Here is a 25,442-nt window from a genome sequence, read left to right on the forward strand (position 1 = left end):
TTCTTTTTTTTTAGTTTCTTTACATAATTTTTTAACCTGTATTTTTTAAAATTATTTTTAAAAACTTAAATGTGTCAAAAACTATTTATATAAACGTGGAATTTATAGGAAACAAATTTTAATAAATTATTTTTTTTTAAATAAATTTTAATGAAAGCGAGTATTATTTATAAATAGTTTTTATATAGAATGTGGATTTTTGAAAAATTATTTTTATGGATGGTTTTAAATTATGTATATAAATAAAAATATTTTCATAAAAAATACTAAAAATCTATTTGTATTTATACAAATAAATTTATTTTATTTAAAAAATATCTTTATTTAAAAAGTAAAAATTAAGTTATTTAAAAAATAATATTTCAATAAAAAGACATAATTTTATTAAAAAATTGAAATCATTTTTCTCATAAATGTTTTTTTTTTATTTTGATCTGTGTTGTTTAACGCATTCCATGATTTGCCATTATCCTCCATAATAATAGTTTATGGATTAAATGTCTTTTATACTTAAATTGTATTCAAATAAAATATTCTAAAGAATAAAATATATAAACATGTACTAATAACCCTATTACTCCAGCCATTGTTCCAGCCATTACTATTCCCATATTATGACTGAAACAGTTAATAAAAGTTATTATAGCAATTGGTTTTAAAACGAAAATATGATTTACTGTTAATAGAGAAAAAAATCTCCCGCAATATTATAATCATCATTAGTTAGTGAACAAATTGACAGGATTTCAATGTCATAATTAACTAAATAGCCAACACACAATATTAGTAATAACAATCTGTATAAATTTATTAGCGAAAATAATGCCGGCAAAAATAATGAAGCTAATAACAATGATAATAATGTTATTGTAATAATAGTATTATTATTTAAGGTTTAAAATTGATACGCAATGCAGGGGACATAATTCTATATTAAGTGGATAGATTGAAGGGAAAATATGGCAAATTATTTGAAGTTGATTATTTACAAAAAATTAAACATTTAGGAGGGATTTATTTTTTAGTTTTTTTAATTGGATAATATTTTATATTTGAGTAAGGATTGGGATTAGATTTAAATACCAATACTCCAGTACATTATTAAACATTTAAATGTCCTCATCTTCAATAGCTCAGTTCATTCCACAACCTATGCTGCCTTTTTTTACCATAGTAATTTTACACACTTGTTTAATCCATAACGGAACTCTCCTCTAATCTTTAATTTACACATTTTCCGCCACTTTATTTTGCTAAGAAAAAAATCCCTCCACTCTTCCTCCAATCTTGCTTTTGCATAATTTTATATATTTTATTTTATTCGTCCTCTTATAAAGAAGGACACTAAATGTATATAAAAATGTATATTTCTTCTCATAGCCTGTCTCAACAATTGTCTTTTAGCCTTCTTCTAAGGACGTAATGGACATTGACAAAAGGCTTTGCGGTTTGGTGGCTGTCTTTGTTGCTGTTGGAGGTTGATGGGCTCAAGTTGTTTCGTTTCTATTTTGGGTTCGGTTTTCTTCCATTTGCTCTGCTGCACAATTGTTTTATTTGTCTTTGTTTATTTCCGTTTTTAGTCAACGTTGCTTTGTCAGATTGTTGCTGTTGTCGTTGTTGTAGTTGTTTATTTGTTGTATGAAATTTATAGCACTTAAGTAAAAACAACTGCATTCATATATTCATATGAAAGAAGGTCCTCATGTGATTGTTATGGACTCACACGTACACTCATATGTATGAGAGTATGTGTTTCTGTGAGTGCTATGTCTTGTTTTTGTTAAGCATTTCATATGTTAATGAAGCTTTTAAACCACGACGACAAATTGTTTTGACGCCATGCCTGGAATAAAAAGGTATGAAATGCAAGGAAAATTTAAAAATGTGGAGATTGACAAATACATACATATATTCATAAATGTATGTTCAAATGAAGTTAGCCGCAAAATCCACGTTTTGTTAATGGCTTGAAAAAATAATCTTTTGAAAATCCACGTTTTGTTAATGGCTTGAAAAAATATTCTTTAAAAAATCCAGGTTTTGTTAATGGCTTGAAAAAATATTCTTTAAAAAAATCCAAGTTCTGTTAATGGCTTGAAAAAATATTCTTCAAAAAATCCAGGTCTTGTTAATTGCTTTAAAAAATATTCTTTTAAAAATCCACGTTTTGTTAATGGCTTGAAAAAATATTCTTTAAAAAATCCACGTTTTGTTAATGGCTTGAAAAAATATTCTTTAAAAAATCCAGGTTTTTTTAATGGCTTGAAAAAATATTCTTTAAAAAATCCAGGTTTTGTTAATGGCTTGAAAAAATATTCTTTAAAAAATCCAGGTTTTTTTAATGGGTTGAAAAAATATTCTTTAAAAAATCCAGGTTTTGTTAATGGCTTGTAAAATATTCTTTAAAAAATCCACGTTTTGTTGCAGGCTTAAAAAAATATTCTTTAAAAAATCCACGTTTTGTTGATGACTTGAAAAAATGTTCTTTAAAAAATCCACGTTTTGTTGATGACTTGAAAACATGTTCTTTAAAAAATCCACGTTTTGTTGATGACTTGAAAAAATGTTCTTTAAAAAATCCACGTTTTGTTGATGACTTGAAAAAATGTTCTTTAAAAAATCCACGTTTTGTTGATGACTTGAAAAAATGTTCTTTAAAAAATCCACGTTTTGTTGATGACTTGAAAAAATGTTCTTTAAAAAATCCACGTTTTGTTGATGACTTGAAAAAATGTTCTTTAAAAAATCCACGTTTTGTTGATCACTTGAAAAAATGTTCTTTAAAAAATCCACGTTTTGTTGATGACTTGAAAAAATGTTCTTTAAAAAATCCACGTTTTGTTGATGACTTGAAAAAATGTTCTTTAAAAAATCCACGTTTTGTTGATGACTTGAAAAAATGTTCTTTAAAAAATCCACGTTTTGTTGATGACTTGAAAAAATGTTCTTTAAAAAATCCACGTTTTGTTGATGACTTGAAAAAATGTTCTTTAAAAAATCCACGTTTTGTTGATGACTTGAAAAAATGTTCTTTAAAAAATCCACGTTTTGTTGATGACTTGAAAAAATGTTCTTTAAAAAATCCACGTTTTGTTGATCACTTGAAAAAATGTTCTTTAAAAAATCCACGTTTTGTTGATGACTTGAAAAAATGTTCTTTAAAAAATCCACGTTTTGTTGATGACTTGAAAAAATGTTCTTTAAAAAATCCACGTTTTGTTGATGACTTGAAAAAATGTTCTTTAAAAAATCCACGTTTTGTTGATGACTTGAAAAAATGTTCTTTAAAAAATCCACGTTTTGTTGATGACTTGAAAAAATGTTCTTTAAAAAATCCACGTTTTGTTGATGACTTGAAAAAATGTTCTTTAAAAAATCCACGTTTTGTTGATGACTTGAAAAAATGTTCTTTAAAAAATCCACGTTTTGTTGATGACTTGAAAAAATGTTCTTTAAAAAATCCACGTTTTGTTGATGACTTGAAAAAATGTTCTTTAAAAAATCCACGTTTTGTTGATCACTTGAAAAAATGTTCTTTAAAAAATCCACGTTTTGTTGATGACTTGAAAAAATGTTCTTTAAAAAATCCACGTTTTGTTGATGACTTGAAAAAATGTTCTTTAAAAAATCCACGTTTTGTTGATGACTTGAAAAAATGTTCTTTAAAAAATCCACGTTTTGTTGATGATTTGAAAAAATGTTCTTTAAAAAATCCACGTTTTGTTGATGACTTGAAAAAATGTTCTTTAAAAAATCCACGTTTTGTTGATCACTTGAAAAAATGTTCTTTAAAAAATCCACGTTTTGTTGATCACTTGAAAAAATGTTCTTTAAAAAATCCACGTTTTGTTGATGACTTGAAAAAATGTTCTTTAAAAAATCCACGTTTTGTTGATGACTTGAAAAAATGTTCTTTAAAAAATCCACGTTTTGTTGATGACTTGAAAAAATGTTCTTTAAAAAATCCACGTTTTGTTGATGACTTGAAAAAATGTTCTTTAAAAAATCCACGTTTTGTTGATGACTTGAAAAAATGTTCTTTAAAAAATCCACGTTTTGTTAATGACTTGAAAAAATGTTCTTTAAAAAATCCACGTTTTGTTGATGACTTGAAAAAATGTTCTTTAAAAAATCCACGTTTTGTTGATGACTTGAAAAAATGTTCTTTAAAAAATCCACGTTTTGTTGATGACTTGAAAAAATGTTCTTTAAAAAATCCACGTTCTGTTGATGACTTGAAAAAATGTTCTTTAAAAAATCCACGTTTTGTTGATGACTTGAAAAAATGTTCTTTAAAAAATCCACGTTTTGTTGATGACTTGAAAAAATGTTCTTTAAAAAATCCACGTTTTGTTGATGACTTGAAAAAATGTTCTTTAAAAAATCCACGTTTTGTTGATGACTTGAAAAAATTTTCTTTAAAAAATCCACGTTTTGTTGATGACTTGAAAAAATATTCTTTAAAAAATCCACGTTTTGTTGATGACTTAAAAAAATGTTCTTTAAAAAATCCACGTTTTGTTGATGACTTGAAAAAATATTCTTTAAAAAATCCACGTTTTGTTGATGACTTGAAAAAATATTCTTTAAAAAATCCACGTTTTGTTGATGGCTTGAAAAAATACTCTTTAAAAAATCCACGTTTTGTTGATGGCTTGAAAAAATATTCTTTAAAAAAATCCCCGTTTTGTTGATGGCTTGAAAAAATATTCTTTAAAAAATCCACGTTTTGTTGATGGCTTGAAAAAATATTCTTTAAAAAATCCACGTTTTGTTGATGGCTTGAAAAAATATTCTTTAAAAAATCCACGTTTTGTTAATGGCTTGAAAAAATATTCTTTAAAAAAATCCACGTTTTGTTGATGGCTTGAAAAAATATTCTTTAAAAAATCCACGTTTTGTTGATGGCTTGAAAAAATATTCTTTAAAAAATCCACGTTTTGTTGATGGCTTGAAAAAATATTCTTTAAAAAATCCACGTTTTGTTGATGGCTTGAAAAAATATTCTTTAAAAAATCCACGTTTTGTTGTTGGCTTGAAAAAATATTCTTTTAAAAATCCACGTTTTGTTGTTGGCTTGAAAAAATATTCTTTAAAAAATCCACGTTTTGTTGATGACTTGAAAAAATATTCTTTAAAAAATCCACGTTTTGTTGATGACTTGAAAAAATATTCTTTAAAAAATCCACGTTTTGTTAATGGCTTGAAAAAATATTTTTTAAAGAATCCACGTTTTGTTGATGGCTTGAAAAATATCCTTTAAAAAATACACGTTTTGTTGATGGCTTGAAAAAATATTCTGTAAAAAATCCACGTTCTGTTAATGGCTTGAAAAAATATTCCTTAAAAACTCCACGTTTTGTTGTTGGCTTGAAAAAATATTCTTTAAAAAATCCACGTTTTGTTGATGACTTGAAAAAATATTCTTTAAAAAATCCACGTTTTGTTGATGACTTGAAAAAATATTCTTTAAAAAATCCACGTTTTGTTAATGGCTTGAAAAAATATTCTGTAAAAAATCCACGTTTTGTTGATGGCTTGCAAAAATATTCTTTAAAAAATCCACGTTTTGTTGATGACTTGAAAAAATATTCCACGTTTTGTTGATGGCTTGAAAAAATATTCTTTAAAAAATACATGTTTTGTTGATGGCTTGAAAAAATATTCTTTAAAAAATCCACGTTTTGTTGATGACTTGAAAAAATATTCTTTAAAAAATCCACGTTTTGTTGATGGCTTGAAAAAACATTCTTTAAAAAATCCACGTTTTGTTGATGGCTTGAAAAAATATTCTTTAAAAAATACACGTTTTGTTGATGGCTTGAAAAAATATTCTGTAAAAAATCCACGTTTTGTTGATGGCTTGAAAAAATATTCTTTAAAAAATCCACGTTTTGTTGATGACTTGAAAAAATATTCTTTAAAAAATCCACGTTTTGTTGATGGCTTGAAAAAATATTCTTTAAAAAATCCACGTTTTGTTGATGACTTGCAAAAATATTCTTTAAAAAATCCACGTTTTGTTGATGACTTGAAAAAATATTCTTTAAAAAATCCACGTTTTGTTGATGACTTGAAAAAATATTCTTTAAAAAATCCACGTTTTGTTGATGACTTGAAAAAATATTCTTTAAAAAAATCCACGTTTTGTTGATGACTTGAAAAAATATTCTTTAAAAAATCCACGTATTGTTGATGACTTGAAAAAATATTCTTTAAAAAATCCACGTTTTGTTGATGACTTGAAAAAATATTCTTTAAAAAATCCACGTTTTGTTGATGACTTGAAAAAATATTCTTTAAAAAATCCACGTTTTGTTGATGACTTGAAAAAATATTCTTTAAAAAATCCACGTTTTGTTGATGACTTGAAAAAATATTCTTTAAAAAATCCACGTTTTGTTGATGACTTGAAAAAATATTCTTTAAAAAATCCACGTTTTGTTGATGACTTGAAAAAATATTCTTTAAAAAATCCACGTTTTGTTGATGACTTGAAAAAAATATTCTTTAAAAAATCCACGTTTTGTTGATGACTTGAAAAAATATTCTTTAAAAAATCCACTTTTTGTTGATGGCTTGAAAAAGTATTCTTTAAAAATCCACGATTTGTTGATGACTTGATAAAATATTCTTTAAAAATCCACGATTTGTTGATGACTTGATAAAATATTCTTTAAAAAATCCACGTTTTGTTAATGCCTTGAAAAAATATTCTTTAAAAAATCCACGTTTTGTTAATTGCTTGAAAAAATATTCTTTAAAAAATCCACGTTTTGTTAATTGCTTGAAAAAATATTCTTTAAAAAATCCACGTTTTGTTAATTGCTTGAAAAAATATTCTTTAAAAAATCCACGTTTTGTTGATGACTTGAAAAAATATTCTTTAAAAAATCCACGTTTTGTTGATGACTTGAAAAAATGTTCTTTAAAAAATCCACGTTTTGTTGATGACTTGAAAAAATATTCTTTAAAAAATCCACGTTTTGTTGATGACTTGAAAAAATATTCTTTAAAAAATCCACGTTTTGTTGATGACTTGAAAAAATATTCTTTAAAAAATCCACGTTTTGTTGATGACTTGAAAAAATATTCTTTAAAAAATCCACGTTTTGTTGATGACTTGAAAAAATATTCTTTAAAAAATCCACGTTTTGTTGATGACTTGAAAAAATATTCTTTAAAAAATCCACGTTTTGTTGATGACTTGAAAAAATGTTCTTTAAAAAATCCACGTTTTGTTGATGACTTGAAAAAATATTCTTTAAAAAATCCACGTTTTGTTGATGACTTGAAAAAATGTTCTTTAAAAAATCCACGTTTTGTTGATGACTTGAAAAAATATTCTTTAAAAAATCCACGTTTTGTTGATGACTTGAAAAAATGTTCTGTAAAAAATCCACGTTTTGTTGATGACTTGAAAAAATATTCTTTAAAAAATCCACGTTTTGTTGATGGCTTGAAAAAATATTCTTTAAAAAATACACGTTTTGTTGATGGCTTGAAAAAATATTCTGTAAAAAATCCACGTTTTGTTGATGGCTTGAAAAAATATTCTTTAAAAAATCCACGTTTTGTTGATGACTTGAAAAAATATTCTTTAAAAAATCCACGTTTTGTTGATGACTTGAAAAAATATTCTTTAAAAAATCCACGTTTTGTTGATGACTTGAAAAAATATTCTTTAAAAAATCCACGTTTTGTTGATGACTTGAAAAAATATTCTTTAAAAAATCCACGTTTTGTTGATGACTTGAAAAAATGTTCTTTAAAAAATCCACGTTTTGTTGATGACTTGAAAAAATGTTCTTTAAAAAATCCACGTTTTGTTGATGACTTGAAAAAATGTTTTTTAAAAAATCCACGTTTTGTTGATGACTTGAAAAAATGTTCTTTAAAAAATCCACGTTTTGTTGATGACTTGAAAAAATATTCTTTAAAAAATCCACGTTTTGTTGATGACTTGAAAAAATATTCTTTAAAAAATCCACGTTTTGTTGATGACTTGAAAAAATATTCTTTAAAAAATCCACTTTTTGTTGATGGCTTGAAAAAGTATTCTTTAAAAATCCACGATTTGTTGATGACTTGATAAAATATTCTTTAAAAAATCCACGTTTTGTTAATGCCTTGAAAAAATATTCTTTAAAAAATCCACGTTTTGTTGATGACTTGAAAAAATATTCTTTAAAAAATCCACGTTTTGTTGATGACTTGAAAAAATATTCTTTAAAAAATCCACTTTTTGTTGATGGCTTGAAAAAGTATTCTTTAAAAATCCACGATTTGTTGATGACTTGATAAAATATTCTTTAAAAAATCCACGTTTTGTTAATGCCTTGAAAAAATATTCTTTAAAAAATCCACGTTTTGTTGATGACTTGAAAAAATATTCTTTAAAAAATCCACGTTTTGTTGATGACTTGAAAAAATATTCTTTAAAAAATCCACGTTTTGTTGATGACTTGAAAAAATATTCTTTAAAAAATCCACTTTTTGTTGATGGCTTGAAAAAGTATTCTTTAAAAATCCACGATTTGTTGATGACTTGATAAAATATTCTTTAAAAAATCCACGTTTTGTTAATGCCTTGAAAAAATATTCTTTAAAAAATCCACGTTTTGTTGATGACTTGAAAAAATATTCTTTAAAAAATCCACGTTTTGTTGATGACTTGAAAAAATATTCTTTAAAAAATCCACTTTTTGTTGATGGCTTGAAAAAGTATTCTTTAAAAATCCACGATTTGTTGATGACTTGATAAAATATTCTTTAAAAAATCCACGTTTTGTTAATGCCTTGAAAAAATATTCTTTAAAAAATCCACGTTTTGTTGATGACTTGAAAAAATATTCTTTAAAAAATCCACGTTTTGTTGATGACTTGAAAAAATATTCTTTAAAAAATCCACGTTTTGTTGATGACTTGAAAAAATATTCTTTAAAAAATCCACGTTTTGTTGATGACTTGAAAAAATATTCTTTAAAAAATCCACGTTTTGTTGATGACTTGAAAAAAATATTCTTTAAAAAATCCACGTTTTGTTGATGACTTGAAAAAATATTCTTTAAAAAATCCACTTTTTGTTGATGGCTTGAAAAAGTATTCTTTAAAAATCCACGATTTGTTGATGACTTGATAAAATATTCTTTAAAAATCCACGATTTGTTGATGACTTGATAAAATATTCTTTAAAAAATCCACGTTTTGTTAATGCCTTGAAAAAATATTCTTTAAAAAATCCACGTTTTGTTAATTGCTTGAAAAAATATTCTTTAAAAAATCCACGTTTTGTTAATTGCTTGAAAAAATATTCTTTAAAAAATCCACGTTTTGTTAATTGCTTGAAAAAATATTCTTTAAAAAATCCACGTTTTGTTGATGACTTGAAAAAATATTCTTTAAAAAATCCACGTTTTGTTGATGACTTGAAAAAATGTTCTTTAAAAAATCCACGTTTTGTTGATGACTTGAAAAAATATTCTTTAAAAAATCCACGTTTTGTTGATGACTTGAAAAAATATTCTTTAAAAAATCCACGTTTTGTTGATGACTTGAAAAAATATTCTTTAAAAAATCCACGTTTTGTTGATGACTTGAAAAAATATTCTTTAAAAAATCCACGTTTTGTTGATGACTTGAAAAAATATTCTTTAAAAAATCCACGTTTTGTTGATGACTTGAAAAAATATTCTTTAAAAAATCCACGTTTTGTTGATGACTTGAAAAAATATTCTTTAAAAAATCCACGTTTTGTTGATGACTTGAAAAAATGTTCTTTAAAAAATCCACGTTTTGTTGATGACTTGAAAAAATATTCTTTAAAAAATCCACGTTTTGTTGATGACTTGAAAAAATGTTCTTTAAAAAATCCACGTTTTGTTGATGACTTGAAAAAATATTCTTTAAAAAATCCACGTTTTGTTGATGACTTGAAAAAATGTTCTGTAAAAAATCCACGTTTTGTTGATGACTTGAAAAAATATTCTTTAAAAAATCCACGTTTTGTTGATGGCTTGAAAAAATATTCTTTAAAAAATACACGTTTTGTTGATGGCTTGAAAAAATATTCTGTAAAAAATCCACGTTTTGTTGATGGCTTGAAAAAATATTCTTTAAAAAATCCACGTTTTGTTGATGACTTGAAAAAATATTCTTTAAAAAATCCACGTTTTGTTGATGACTTGAAAAAATATTCTTTAAAAAATCCACGTTTTGTTGATGACTTGAAAAAATATTCTTTAAAAAATCCACGTTTTGTTGATGACTTGAAAAAATATTCTTTAAAAAATCCACGTTTTGTTGATGACTTGAAAAAATGTTCTTTAAAAAATCCACGTTTTGTTGATGACTTGAAAAAATGTTCTTTAAAAAATCCACGTTTTGTTGATGACTTGAAAAAATGTTTTTTAAAAAATCCACGTTTTGTTGATGACTTGAAAAAATGTTCTTTAAAAAATCCACGTTTTGTTGATGACTTGAAAAAATATTCTTTAAAAAATCCACGTTTTGTTGATGACTTGAAAAAATATTCTTCAAAAAATCCACGTTTTGTTGATGACTTGAAAAAATATTCTTTAAAAAATCCACTTTTTGTTGATGGCTTGAAAAAGTATTCTTTAAAAATCCACGATTTGTTGATGACTTGATAAAATATTCTTTAAAAAATCCACGTTTTGTTAATGCCTTGAAAAAATATTCTTTAAAAAATCCACGTTTTCTTAATTGCTTGAAAAAACATTCTTTAAAAAATCCACGTTTTGTTAATTGCTTGAAAAAATATTCTTTAAAAAATCCACGTTTTGTTAATTGCTTGAAAAAATATTCTTTAAAAAATCCACGTTTTGTTAATTGCTTGAAAAAATATTCTTTAAAAAATCCACGTTTTGTTGATGACTTGAAAAAATATTCTTTAAAAAATCCACGTTTTGTTGATGACTTGAAAAAATATTCTTTAAAAAATCCACGTTTTGTTGATGACTTGAAAAAATATTCTTTAAAAAATCCACGTTTTGTTGATGGCTTGAAAAGATATACTTTAAAAAATCCACGTTTTGTTAATGCCTTGAAAAAATATTCTTTAAAAAATCCAAGTTGTGTTGATGGCTTGAAAAAATATTCTTTAAAAAATCCACGTTTTGTTAATGGCTTGAAAAAATATTCGTTAAAAAATCCACGTTTTGTTAATGGCTTGAAAAAATATTCTTTAAAAAATCCACGTTTTGTTGATGGCTTGAAAAGATATACTTTAAAAAAATCCACGTTTTGTTAATGCCTTGAAAAAATATTCTTTAAAAAATCCAAGTTTTGTTGATGGCTTGAAAAAATATTCGTTAAAAAATCCACGTTTTGTTAATGGCTTGAAAAAATATTCTTTAAAAAATACACGTTTTGTTGATGGCTTGAAAAAATATTCTTTAAAAAATCCACGTTTTGTTGATGGCTTGAAAAGATATACTTTAAAAAATCCACGTTTTGTTAATGCCTTGAAAAAATATTCTTTAAAAAATCCAAGTTTTGTTGATGGCTTGAAAAAATATTCTTTAAAAAATCCACGTTTTGTTAATGGCTTGAAAAAATATTCTTTAAAAAATCCACGTCTTATTAGGCTTTGGAAAAAAATTCCTTAAAAAATCCACGTCTTATTAGGCTTTGGAAAAATATTCTTTAAAAAATCCACGTCTTATTAGGCTTTGGAAAATATTCTTTAAAAAATCCACGTCTTATTAGGCTTTGGAAAAATATTCTTTAAAAAATCCACGTCTTATTAGGCTTTGGAAAAATATTCTTTAAAAAATCCACGTCTTATTAGGCTTTGGAAAAATATTCTTTAAAAAATCCACGTCTTATTAGGCTTTGGAAAAATATTCTTTAAAAAATCCACGTCTTATTAGGCTTTGGAAAAATATTCTTTAAAAAATCCACGTCTTATTAGGCTTTGGAAAAATATTCTTTAAAAAATCCACGTCTTATTAGGCTTTGGAAAAATATTCTTTAAAAAATCCACGTCTTATTAGGCTTTGGAAAAATATTCTTTAAAAAATCCACGTCTTATTAGGCTTTGGAAAAATATTCTTTAAAAAATCCACGTCTTATTAGGCTTTGGAAAAATATTCTTTAAAAAATCCACGTCTTATTAGGCTTTGGAAAAATATTCTTTAAAAAATCCACGTCTTATTAGGCTTTGGAAAAATATTCTTTAAAAAATCCACGTCTTATTAGGCTTTGGAAAAATACTCTTTAAAAAATCCACGTCTTATTAGGCTTTGGAAAAATATTCTTTAAAAAATCCACGTCTTATTAGGCTTTGGACAAATATTCTTTAAAAAATCCACGTCTTATTAGGCTTTGGAAAAAATATTCTTTAAAAAATCCACGTCTTATTAGGCTTTGGAAAAATATTCTTTAAAAAATCCACGTCTTATTAGGCTTTGGAAAAATATTGTATAAAAAATCCACGTCTTATTAGGCTTTGGAAAAATATACTTTAAAAAATCCACGTCTTATTAGGCTTTGGAAAAATATTCTTTAAAAAATCCACGTCTTATTAGGATTTGGAAAAATATTCTTTAAAAAATCCACGTGTTATTAGGCTTTGGAAAAATATTCTTTAAAAAATACAGGTCTTATTAGGCTTTGGAAAAATATTCTTTAAAAAATCCAGGTCTTATTAGGCTTTGGAAAAATATTCTTTAAAAAATCCAGGTCTTAGTAGGCTTTTGAAAAATATTCTTTAAAAAATCCACGTCTTATTAGGCTTTGGAAAAATATTCTTTAAAAAATCCAGGTCTTATTAGGCTTTGGAAAAATATTCTTTAAAAAATCCACGTCTTGTTAGTCTTTGGAAAAATATTCTTTAAAAAATCCACGTCTTATTAGGCTTTGGAAAAATATTCTTTAAAAAATCCACGTCTTATTAGTCTTTGGAAAAATATTCTTTAAAAAATCCACGTCTTATTAGGCTTTGGAAAAATACTCTTTAAAAAATCCACGTCTTATTAGGCTTTGGAAAAATATTCTTTAAAAAATCCACGTCTTATTAGGCTTTGGAAAAAATATTCTTTAAAAAATCCACGTCTTATTAGGCTTTGGAAAAATATTCTTTAAAAAATCCACGTCTTATTAGGCTTTGGAAAAATATTGTATAAAAAATCCACGTCTTATTAGGCTTTGGAAAAATATACTTTAAAAAATCCACGTCTTATTAGGCTTTGGAAAAATATTCTTTAAAAAATCCACGTCTTATTAGGATTTGGAAAAATATTCTTTAAAAAATCCACGTGTTATTAGGCTTTGGAAAAATATTCTTTAAAAAATACAGGTCTTATTAGGCTTTGGAAAAATATTTGAATAAAAATGAGTGATTGGAGTAAAGAACGACTTCCAGACACGGCGAGAATCCAATAAACCCAGTGGACTGTATTTTTATGAGGAAAAATGTAACAACTGCAACAACATTATTTCTCAACCAAAAGAGAAATAATATTGTGGGTAAAGCGTGAAATGAAAAAAACAAAATGTTCGAAAAACGTTATAAAACGTAGGCAGTATTTATTCTAAATAATAAGAGAAGTGACAGAGTATAAAGAGTAGAGAAGGGGATGCTCACCGTTTTAATGCTGGATAACAAGTGAAGTTCTATGGTGGCTTTTTTGTTTTATGAACTATAGGTTTGGGGTTTTCGTTCAATTTTTAGTACAATGATAAAATTGACGAAAGTACTCACTACTTATTAAAATTCACAATAAGCTTAAGTACTAAATATAATAATTCACAAACTTAAAGCTACGGTGGTAATTCAATACGATTAATTCAATATAATTAATCTATGACTATATAAATAACAATACATTGCAAATTCATTTAAATATAATCTCAGTTAAATACAAATTCAGTTAAATACAAATTCATTTAAATGCAAATTCATTAAGGTGTCTACATAAAAAATGATGGCAAATTCAAATTTGTCCATGGCGCCGGCCTTGCACTTGTGCAACTGAAGATGAGACGCACATGACTTCGGCTAGTGATTTGATGGCTTGTGAGAGTACTAGTTAGTCGGGCATGAGTACGCTGGTGCGGGGTGGATTTGTAGCTGGACGCTGGCGATATGTTTGGTGATGGTTTTGGCTATTGTTGCGGCTGTAGTGGGGAATTTTATGGCGTTGGTTCGGCTGGCGGTACTCTTGTTGGCGGTTGTTTGGGTAGTAATTGGGCCGTTGGTGTTGTCGTTGCTGCTTGCGTTGTCTCGGCTGATGGGTTTGTGACTGGTGATGTTGGTTTGGTGACTGTCGCTGTTGATGTTGTTTGGGTTGGCTATGCTGCGCGGGGCGCTTTTGCCCTCTGGGGGTTTTGTTAGGCTTATGGTGTCTTCTTCGTCCGGAGCGTCTATTGGATGAGCTTTGACGGTTCGGGGAGGACAGTCGCTCATGAACAGTCGACCTGACTACCTCATCTGAATCTTCATGGCGGACTAAGGCGGTGGAGGACTCTGGGTGCAACATGGAATGGTGCTGGCTGCCGCACTTCTTGCAAACCACTTTGGAGTGGCATCTTCGGACTTGATGACTTCGGGCAAGGCAGTTCATGCAGTAGTCGTTGTCCCTGACTACTTTTCTTCGGTCGTCAACTCGCATGAGGATGAATTCGGGACAGAACCGAAGGGCATGGCTTCTGTCGCAAATTACACATTGGTACAGTTCCCGAGTGCTAGAGTTGCGGCGAGACCTACAATGTAAAACATTGTTAGTAAAATGTAATGGTATGAATGGGTGGGAATGGTAATATGCATGTGTAGTAAATGAGTAGAGATAGTTCAATAGAGACATATAGCTTTGTGTTCTTTAGAGGGTAAAGAATGAGATGAGTAGAGAATGAGACGAGGTTGAGTAGAGATGAGAAGGGTAGAGTATGATATGAACACAATAACATTACGTATCTGAATCGAGAAGAGGCAAGTAGCAAAGTTTGACAATTGGTCTTTTAATTATTCCAGAGGCTGTTTTAATGTCAGCTACTCTAACGTGACTATCACTACCAGAATGGGTTGTTACGATTCTACCTAAGCGCCATTCGCTCGGTGGTAGTAAGTCGTCCATTACGACAACTAGATCGTCAGGTTTTAAATTGGGAGTAGAGTTTTTCCACTTGTAGCGTTTATGTAGAGATTTTAAGTAATCCTCTTTCCATCTTGTTGCGAATTGCTGATGAATAGCTTTTAGTTTAATCCACCTATTTACGAGAGATAGATTTTCAGAGATTGGTTCGGGTAGAGCCATAATTGGGGAACCTCTAAGAAAATGTCCTGGAGTTAAAGCGGTAATGTCAGAAGGGTCTTCAGAGACAGCAGAAATGGGGCGAGAATTTAGAACACCTTCGATACGAGCTAAAACGGTAGCAAATTGCTCAAACGTAAATCTGTGTGCTCCTGCTAATCGTTTGAAATGGTGCTTAAAGCTTTTTACAGCTGATTCCCACAAGCCTCCCATATGAGGTGCATGTGGTGGAATAAAACTCCATTCAAACCCATGGGTGGAATATTTGCCAGCAATATCACTCGGAACAACTTTAATAAATTGTGAAAACTCTCTAAGAAATTTTCGACTAGCACCAATGAAATTCTTCCCATTATCAGAAACTATCCGTAAGGGTAGTCCTCGCCTCCCAACGAATCGAGCAAAGGACGCCTCGAAAGCCACTGTGGAAAGTTCTGAACATGGTTCTAAGTGGATAGCTTTGGTTGCAAAGCAAACAAATAAACAAACATAGCCTTTTAATATGGGAGCGTTTCTTAAAGAGGAACTTTTGATTTCAAAAGGGCCTGCGAAATCGATACCAGTTATGTGACAAGGAGGTGTAAGAGCGCATCTTTCTGGGGGTAATGGGGCCATAATCTGGGTACAAGGTCTCTTTTTGAAAATTATGCATGTTTTGCATTTATGAATAATGCTTTTGACTCTAGGTTTGAGGCGAGATATGTAAAACTCGGTTTGGACCATCCTACACATTTGATTGCACTCTGCATGAGCTAAACACAAGTGTAAATGCAACAAATATAGTCGACAAAAACGAGAATTTCCAGAGACAATCATGGGATATCGTTCATTATAAGGAAGATCTGCGTTGGCCAACCTACCATTCACACGCAGAATATTGTTGTGATCCAAAAAAGGATTGAGTGATTTTAAAGGGCTTTTGGGCGAAATGTCTTTACCATCTTCTAAATCCTTGCATTCCTGTGCATAAAATTTGCGCTGATAGAAATAAATTAGTCCATATTTGGCAGCAAAAGTTTCAGAATGAGAGAATTGAGGAGAAGTATTTTTCGTGAGATGTCTAAGTCTGCTTAAGCAATTGTTAAGGAACCGGTATACATACGAAAACACTCTTAGAGCTCTATGGTAACTTGAAAATGGTTTCAAAAAATCCATATCTTCTTCTTCAACGGCTACCATAGTTTGCACGTTTGCGCGTTTTCCCATATCTGGGATAGCTATTGGATTTTTCTTGGGCCATTCAGAAGGGGGATTTGTGAGCCATTTGGGACCAGTAAACCATAAAGAGTTGGTTGCTAAATCTTGAGGTCTACAGCCTCTTGTGCCAAGGTCGGCAGGATTGTCATGCGTGGGTACATGACGCCAAACCCCATTTGGAACTAATTCCAATATTTGAGCCGTGCGGTTAGCGACAAATGTTTCCCATGACCAAGGGGGTTTGGACAGCCAACCTAAAACTATTGTTGAGTCTGTCCATAGGGTTATATTAGTGCAGTTAAACTCGAAAGTGGAGGTAACATAATTAATCAGTTTTGCGAGAAGGACTGCTCCACTGAGCTCAAGTCTTGGTAAACAAACAGGTTGAAGAGGAGCAACCTTGCTTTTTGCAACTAGCAAATTGGAGAATACAACTGACTTTTCGTTTTGACATCTGATATAGACACATGCGCAGTACGCAGCTTGGGACGCATCAGAAAACCCATGGATTTCCACAGAATCAGTTGGATAATACTGAATCCACCTAGGAATCGTAATTGACGATATGTTTTGGAAATCAGAGACGAGCGTGTTCCATTTTGATTGAGAATCTGGACTTAAGTTTTCGTCCCAATCAATACCTTCTAACCATAACTGCTGCATTAAAACCTTTGATCTAATAATAATTGGTGCTATCCATCCTGCGGGATCGAATAATTGTGCAACAGCTGAGAGAACCATACGCTCAGTCATAGAGGACTTTGTCGAAATTGAGCCAAGGGAGTATGAGAACTGATCTGAGAAAGCATTCCATTTCATACCTAAAGTTTTGGTCGAACTTGATTCCTGTAAGCGGAGAAAATCGCAATCATATAAATCTTCCGTTTCAATATTAGAGAGAATCTTTGGGTCATTAGCGGTAAGCTTTTTTAGAGGAAACCCAGCACTTTTAAGAACATCAATCAAATCGTTTTGCTTTTGAATTGTTTCTTCTATGGAAAAACTGCCAGATAAAATATCGTCGACATAGGTTTCTTGCCTTAAAATTTTTGCCACATCAGGGTATTTGTCTTCGGAGTCTTTTGCCAATTGCAAAAGTGTGCGGATCGCCAAAAACGGCGCACAATTAACACCAAACGTTACAGTCTTAAGTTGATAATCTTTTATGTGGCCTTCGTCACCTTGACGGAATAAAATGCGCTGATAGGGTCTATCATGAGGATGTACGAGTATTTGTCTGTACATTTTTTGGATGTCTCCACTGAAGACATAAGGGTACTTCCTCCAATTCAAAATGACAGACGTTAAATCTGTTTGGAGAGTGGGGCCGGTATGGAGAACATCATTTAAAGAATAACCGGACTTTGTTTTGCGAGATGCATTAAAAACAATTCGTACTTTTGTTGATTTGTGTTCGGGGCGAACAACAGCGTGATGAGGAAGATAATAGGAGTTGTATTTGTTATCAATACAGACTTCTCGATATGAGGTTTCTTCTAAATGATCTAATGTGACATATTCGTTTAAAACCGAGTTATATTCGGTACGTAAGTCAAGATCATTAGACAAAGTTTTTTCCATTCGAGTATATTGTGCCAATGCAATGAGACGAGACGAGCCGAGATAAATTGTGTCAGCAAATTCCTTCTTAAAAGGCAGCCGAACAATGTAACGTCCATCAGGTGAACGAGAAGTGGTTTTATTATAAAAATTTTCACAGAACTGGTCTGCTGTGGAGACTTTTGGCACATTTGGAACTTCCTCTAGTTCCCAAAACTTCCTTAACAACTCAATTAATTGAGGTTCATTTTTCTCAATGATTGTGGTGGAGAAGAGATTTACACTTTCGGTTTTAATGGGCCCACTTAAAACCCAACCGAATATAGTTTTGTACGCGGAAGTATTGCCACAAATATTCTTCTTTATGCCTTCAAGATTTATAAATCTGTCGGCGTCATTACCAAGTATGAGGTCTATTTGTGAGGACTTATTGAAGTGTGGATCTGCCAAATCTAGATCTTCAAGATCAGATGGGTTTGCAATTTCGAAAGATACAGTTGGCACTGGTTTTGTTACCTTGGGAAGTATTATTGCAGATATAGAGAATCGAACATCACACTTTTTAGAAACAATAGTCAACTCACACTCTTTATCAGAATCACACTCTTTATCAGAAATTTCAAAATGGCTTCGAATGGTGGGAATTTTGAGAAGATTTCTGATTTGTTCTTTGAGACCCAGAGTCAATTAACGCTCGCACAGTGAACAGTTCTCCAAAATGTTCAATTTGCACTAGAGCCGTTCTTAGGAGTATCATGTCATTATTGGCAGAGAAATTAGCTTGAACATTGGAGCCTTTTTTATTTGACGTTGATGGCTTTTCTTGAGGAGACGAGTAATTTTGTTTTGTGGAGAATTTAGAAGACGATTTATTGGGATTGTACTTATTTTCAGTACCATCTTCGTGAGAAGAAGAATCGTTGACGTGCAGAAGACTGTGATGTGATTTGTGGCAAATAATGCAAGTATTGATACTTTTGCAGTTGATTTTGATGTGAGACGGGGAAAGACAATTCGTGCAAAGTTTATTCTTGAACACAAAACTTAAACGTTGATGAGAAGTAAGTTGCCGAAACTCTTGACATTCTCTTATTGCGTGATTCCCATTACAAAGTGGACATAACGTGATTGATCTATTCTGAGACGGCTGATTTTGGAATCTATTACAATTCTGAGAAGGGGCAGAGTTATTTTGTTTGGTGGTACAAATGCTAGAAATTCTCTCAACTACTTCAAATCGATTTACAAGGAACTCATCTAATTGAGCCCAAGTTGGCAACTCTCTGTGGGACTTCAGAGATTGCTCCCAATGAGATAGGGTTTCGTCTGGCAATTTTGTGGAAATGAGGTGAATCAATATGGGGTCCCAACTTTCAACATTTACATTGAGAGTTTTCAAAGTACTGAGGCAATCGGAAACGGTAGAATGTATTTTCTGAAGTGATTCGCTACTTTCATTTGTGGCAACTGGGATATTAAATAGGATTTTAAGCTGATTGTCGACCAAAACACGCCTATTTTCATACCTAGCCTTCAGAGCATCCCATGCCAATTTGAAATTATCGTCACACAACGGATATCTTTTGACTATCGCACCGGCAGGACCTCTGGTTTTATTCCTAAGATGATACAGTTTTTGAGCCTGAGACAATTCGGGATGATCCGCGTAGACCGCCGTGAACATATCACGGAAAGACGGCCATTCTTCGTACCCTCCTTTAAATACCTCAGTATCGCAAGGTGGCACTTTGATACAGACGCTTGACTTTGCAACGGGGGCTTGATTTATAGCTTGCGAAAAATGAGGAGGGACAATACTCTGCCTTGCTTTTACATTATTTGCACCTGATATCCTAAGTATATCTAAAATCTGTGATCTAGCAGTATAGTAGGCCTCGGTGGTTGCATTTAAATTTACCATAGCATTCTCTTTGAAATCTTTGATACCAGCCGCTTTTGGGGAAAGTATTAAATTCTCATAGGCATTTTGAACACGTTGCCATCGTTTTTCTAAATCCTCCAATTTAACCTCTAAAACGGTATCAGTTTGATCAGTAATGTCACTAGCCTCGAATTGAGTACAAAAATTAAGCAGAAGGTCACATTCAAACAAGAACTTACTTTGCTCTGGACATGTGTGTGCGGAACTGACTGAAGGGCGAGCGCCGTCTGAAATTTGGCTATTTGAACCTTCGGATGTAGAGGCGTTTAAACTCATTTTGAATAGAGTGCTAAAATCAACAAATTAAGCTTTTTCGAACAAAAGAAAGGGGGAGTTGCTAATAGAAAGAGTAGTAGTTTTAAGGGGTGAATACGAAACCAAAGCAATAGTTTTAAAGGGTGACTATATAACCTTTAAGAATGAAAAGAGCGGGGACAATTATCCAAAGCAACTTTGTTGAAATTAACTACTCTCAGAATAAAATGGCTTTAACTATTCAAAAAATAGTATTCCACTGTAAAAAATCCGAGCAACTTTGTATCCAAATGGCCAAAAATCGAAATCCGACCAAATTGTTAAATCGACCAAACTACTAGTATTTTTATAAATCGAACGGGGAACTCTTCGATTTCGCACAAAAATCAACTTTGATTTGCAAAAAATAACAACTATGGAGAAATGCGCTAAAACTTTCTGCAATAGTACATATTTGCCCAAATTCGACCAAAATTAAATTTGAGTCAAGTACGAAAAAATCAATTTCGACCAATTCTTTGAAAAGGGGTTACTTTTGCCAAAATTTTCCTAAAAATTCACAAATATAATTGTAATTATTACACAAATCCAGCAAATTATTAGAATCCAACAAATTCGACCAAAAAAAAGTTTAATGCAAAACCTCCAAAATTTGCCACAAGAGCTTTTAAAGTCGTTCACTTCTGAACAATTTCACCAAAATGTTACCAAAAGCCAGAGTATCACAGATATTATTTACTTTATCAATAGAAAAATACTTCATGAGAATTGGCCAAAGTGAAAATCGGCCAAATCGCAAACCAGACGAATTGGCAACTCTTTCCAGTGTTTATGTGCTGACACCTTTCTACAAGAACTTAAATTTCCCCACAAATTAAGGAATTATTAAAAAATTGGCCCTTTATTCCAGCAAGAAAAATCGACCAAATTCAACAGTTCGTAAAAAGTGGCAACTTTTTAAAATTTTCGTTTTTAAATTTTGAAGAAACTTCGGGTTTACATGGGGTTGCACCAAACAATCAATAAACGATTAAACCCAAAATTTAGAAGTTTAACTCAATTCGACCAAAAAAGAGTTTACTAAAACTTGGCAATCTTTGCAAAATTGTAAGGGTGAGGGTTCCAAATTGGAATAAATTTCCCCGATAAATTCGTATTTAAAAAAATTTTAGTTAAAAATTCAATGGGAAAAAATTCGACCAAAATAATTTTTTCCCGACCAAAATGCAAAGAAAAAAATTAGTGGCAACTCTTTCGTGCGTAATACGTCTGTTGCTTTCACTTTGAAATAAAATGTTTCACTAATTTGATGAAAAAGGAACGGACAAAATTTCCGTAAAAAATAGAAAAATTTTAAATCCGACCAAATTTGTCGTTGTTTTTCACAAAAATTTATCAAAAAAGGGCAGTAAATTCGCCAACAAATTCACTAGCCACTTTTCGCACAGACATAAAATGAAAATATTTGAGAATATTTTTAAATCTCACTTACCACAAAAAACTAAAAGTTTTTTGCATTATGGCAACCCTTGTAAAAATCGTAAATAAATATGTATATATATAGAAATGTATATAATATGTATGTAAAATACTACACATGCAGGTTAGTCAAATATTGTTAATTTTGATTATGCGATGAAACTTCATAAATTTGCAAATTATAATTTTGGTTGACTGGGTTACTTCCCCTTATTCAACAACAAAATAGTTTTCTCTTATTTTTATGTTTCTCTATTCTAACTACAGCGCTGGATTGGCGCCTCTCAACGTAGTTAGAATATTCAGCTATCGCTTTAGCTGTTTGCCGCTATTAATGTAGGTATGTATGCTTGTGTGTATGTATATATGATGGGTATATGCTGTGCGTTTGATGGGTAATGATGCGTTTTGTTGTTGATATTTCTTGTTATCTTCCTTTCGTTTTATATTTTCTTTTTGTTATGTTGTATAGTGAGCGTCAAAAGACCGTATATATTGTATTAGTACAGTGCGTTTGAAAAGAATGTATAAGGTGATTTAATGTGAAATTAGTGTAATTATTTCTTGATGGAAAATGGAAATTGTAAAAGAATATTTTAGGAAAAATAAATGTTTATGTGTGTACGTGCGTTTGAATGTGTGTTGTTTCGCATATATTGTGTGAGAAGTGTGTAGTTATGTATGTGCATCTATTTATCTTGTACATAAATGTAAATATATTTACTATTTATTGCAGTTTACGACTGTTCACCTTCTTCTTTATGTACACTAGGGACGCCGTTCTTCTTCTTCTTCTTTTGCACTTATTTAACTGTCGGGTTCACTGACCTCTTTTGTACCTACGCACCACTACTCTGCGGACAGACAATAATGTCAAGATTTTTTACCGATATAACTTCACTTTTATACGGACGGACAGCTTTTTCACCGCTCACACACACACACTGTAACACAATTTCCACCAACTTTCTCCACTTTAACTTTCAAAGTTTAACACCTTCTTTTTGCACACACTGTACTATTTCTTTGATATATGACTTGTTGTTGTTAGTTAAATATGTTATTTTTTTATGTTTAGCCAAACACAAATCACTTGCATATGTCGGTATGTATGTACGTATATGTATGTATATTTTTGCAAAATATTGCAATTCTTTTCGTTGCTTCGTATGTAAAATTTTCTGATTTTTGCTTTTCGCTCTTTTGGGATATATGTATATGATATTTTTTAGCACTTCGCACAGAATTTTCTCACTATGTTTTGTGTTTGGCTTTCACTCATGGGGAGAATAATAAAAAAGTTGTATCACTTACCAAACCGGAGGTATATATGTATGTACGAGAAGTATGTATGATGAAGTTACCTCATTGTTGTTGCTGTTTATTAGAAAAGATCACTGCTTCTTATGTGACGGTTGCGGAGGACCATGAATAAAAATGAGTGATTGGAGTAAAGAACGACTTCCAGACACGGCGAGAATCCAATAAACCCAGTGGACTGTATTTTTATGAGGAAAAATGTAACAACTGCAACAACATTATTTCTCAACCAAAAGAGAAATAATATTGTGGGTAAAGCGTGAAATGAAAAAAACAAAATGTTCGAAAAACGTTATAAAACGTAGGCAGTATTTATTCTAAATAATAAGAGAAGTGACAGAGTATAAAGAGTAGAGAAGGGGATGCTCACCGTTTTAATGCTGGATAACAAGTGAAGTTCTATGGTGGCTTTTTTGTTTTATGAACTATAGGTTTGGGGTTTTCGTTCAATTTTTAGTACAATGATAAAATTGACGAAAGTACTCACTACTTATTAAAATTCACAATAAGCTTAAGTACTAAATATAATAATTCACAAACTTAAAGCTACGGTGGTAATTCAATACGATTAATTCAATATAATTAATCTATGACTATATAAATAACAATACATTGCAAATTCATTTAAATATAATCTCAGTTAAATACAAATTCAGTTAAATACAAATTCATCTAAATGCAAATTCATTAAGGTGTCTACATAAAAAATGATGGCAAATTCAAATTTGTCCAATATTCTTTAAAAAATCCAGGTCTTATTAGGCTTTGGAAAAATATTCTTTAAAAAATCCAGGTCTTAGTAGGCTTTTGAAAAATATTCTTTAAAAAATCCACGTCTTATTAGGCTTTGGAAAAATATTCTTTAAAAAATCCAGGTCTTATTAGGCTTTGGAAAAATATTCTTTAAAAAATCCACGTCTTATTAGTCTTTGGAAAAATATTCTTTAAAAAATCCACGTCTTATTAGGCTTTGGAAAAATATTCTTTAAAAAATCCACGCCTTATTAGTCTTTGGAAAAATATTCTTTAAAAAATCCACGTCTTATTAGGCTTTGGAAAAATACTCTTTAAAAAATCCACGTCTTATTAGGCTTTGGAAAAATATTCTTTAAAAAATCCACGTCTTATTAGGCTTTGGAAAAAATATTCTTTAAAAAATCCACGTCTTATTAGGCTTTGGAAAAATATTCTTTAAAAAATCCACGTCTTATTAGGCTTTGGAAAAATATTGTATAAAAAATCCACGTCTTATTAGGCTTTGGAAAAATATACTTTAAAAAATCCACGTCTTATTAGGCTTTGGAAAAATATTCTTTAAAAAATCCACGTCTTATTAGGATTTGGAAAAATATTCTTTAAAAAATCCACGTCTTATTAGTCTTTGGAAAAATATTCTTTAAAAAATCCACGTCTTATTAGGATTTGGAAAAATATTCTTTAAAAAATCCACGTCTTATTAGTCTTTGGAAAAATATTCTTTAAAAAATCCACGTCTTATTAGGCTTTGGAAAAATATTCTTTAAAAAATCCACGTCTTATTAGGCTTTGGAAAAATATTCTTTAAAAAATCCACGTCTTATTAGGCTTTGGAAAAATATACTTTAAAAAATCCACGTCTTATTAGGCTTTGGAAAAATATTCTTTAAAAAATCCACGTCTTATTAGGATTTGGAAAAATATTCTTTAAAAAATATTCTTTAAAAAATACAGGTCTAATTAGGCTTTGGAAAAATATTCTTTAAAAAATCCAGGTCTTATTAGGCTTTGGAAAAATATTCTTTAAAAAATCCAGGTCTTAGTAGGCTTTTAAAAAATATTCTTTAAAAAATCCACGTCTTATTAGGCTTTGGAAAAATATTCTTTAAAAAATCCAGGTCTTATTAGGCTTTGGAAAAATATTCTTTAAAAAATCCACGTCTTATTAGTCTTTGGAAAAATATTCTTTAAAAAATCCACGTCTTATTAGTCTTTGGAAAAATATTCTTTAAAAAATCCACGTCTTATTAGTCTTTGGAAAAATATTCTTTAAAAAATCCACGTCTTATTAGGCTTTGGAAAAATATTCTTTAAAAAATCCACGTCTTATTAGGCTTTGGAAAAATATTCTTTAAAAAATCCACGTCTTATTAGGCTTTGGAAAAATATTCTTTAAAAAATCCACGTCTTATTAGGCTTTGGAAAAATATTCTTTAAAAAATCCACGTCTTATTAGGCTTTGGAAAAATATTCTTTAAAAAATCCACGTCTTATTAGGCTTTGGAAAAAATATTCTTTAAAAAATCCACGTCTTATTAGGCTTTGGAAAAATATTCTTTAAAAAATCCACGTCTTATTAGGCTTTGGAAAAAATATTCTTTAAAAAATCCACGTCTTATTAGGCTTTGGAAAAATATTCTTTAAAAAATCCACGTCTT

General features: G+C 30.1%; 1 protein-coding gene across 2 annotated transcripts; it reads right to left on the reverse strand.

Annotated features, from left to right (window-relative positions):
- Positions 1–13,797: 13,797 nt before the first annotated feature.
- Positions 13,798–23,147, reverse strand: LOC141392241 (uncharacterized). Of its 2 annotated transcripts, none has more exons than XM_073965192.1 (2): positions 23,073–23,147; positions 13,798–14,727 (listed from the first exon to the last, which is right to left on the reverse strand). In XM_073965192.1, exons 1-2 carry the CDS (start codon positions 23,075–23,077, stop codon positions 14,055–14,057), a joined length of 678 nt encoding a protein of 225 aa, XP_073821293.1. In that variant the 5' UTR covers positions 23,078–23,147; the 3' UTR covers positions 13,798–14,054. The 2 variants fall into 2 exon arrangements, with proteins under 2 accessions (XP_073821293.1, XP_073821294.1); XM_073965193.1 differs by lacking the exon at positions 23,073–23,147 and adding an exon at positions 22,433–22,574.
- Between the last annotated feature and the right edge of the window lie 2,295 nt (positions 23,148–25,442).

This window comes from Musca autumnalis, unplaced genomic scaffold (genome assembly GCF_047663935.1).
Source record: "Musca autumnalis isolate F117 unplaced genomic scaffold, ASM4766393v1 scaffold_2, whole genome shotgun sequence".
Taxonomy (NCBI): Eukaryota; Metazoa; Arthropoda; class Insecta; order Diptera; family Muscidae; genus Musca; species Musca autumnalis.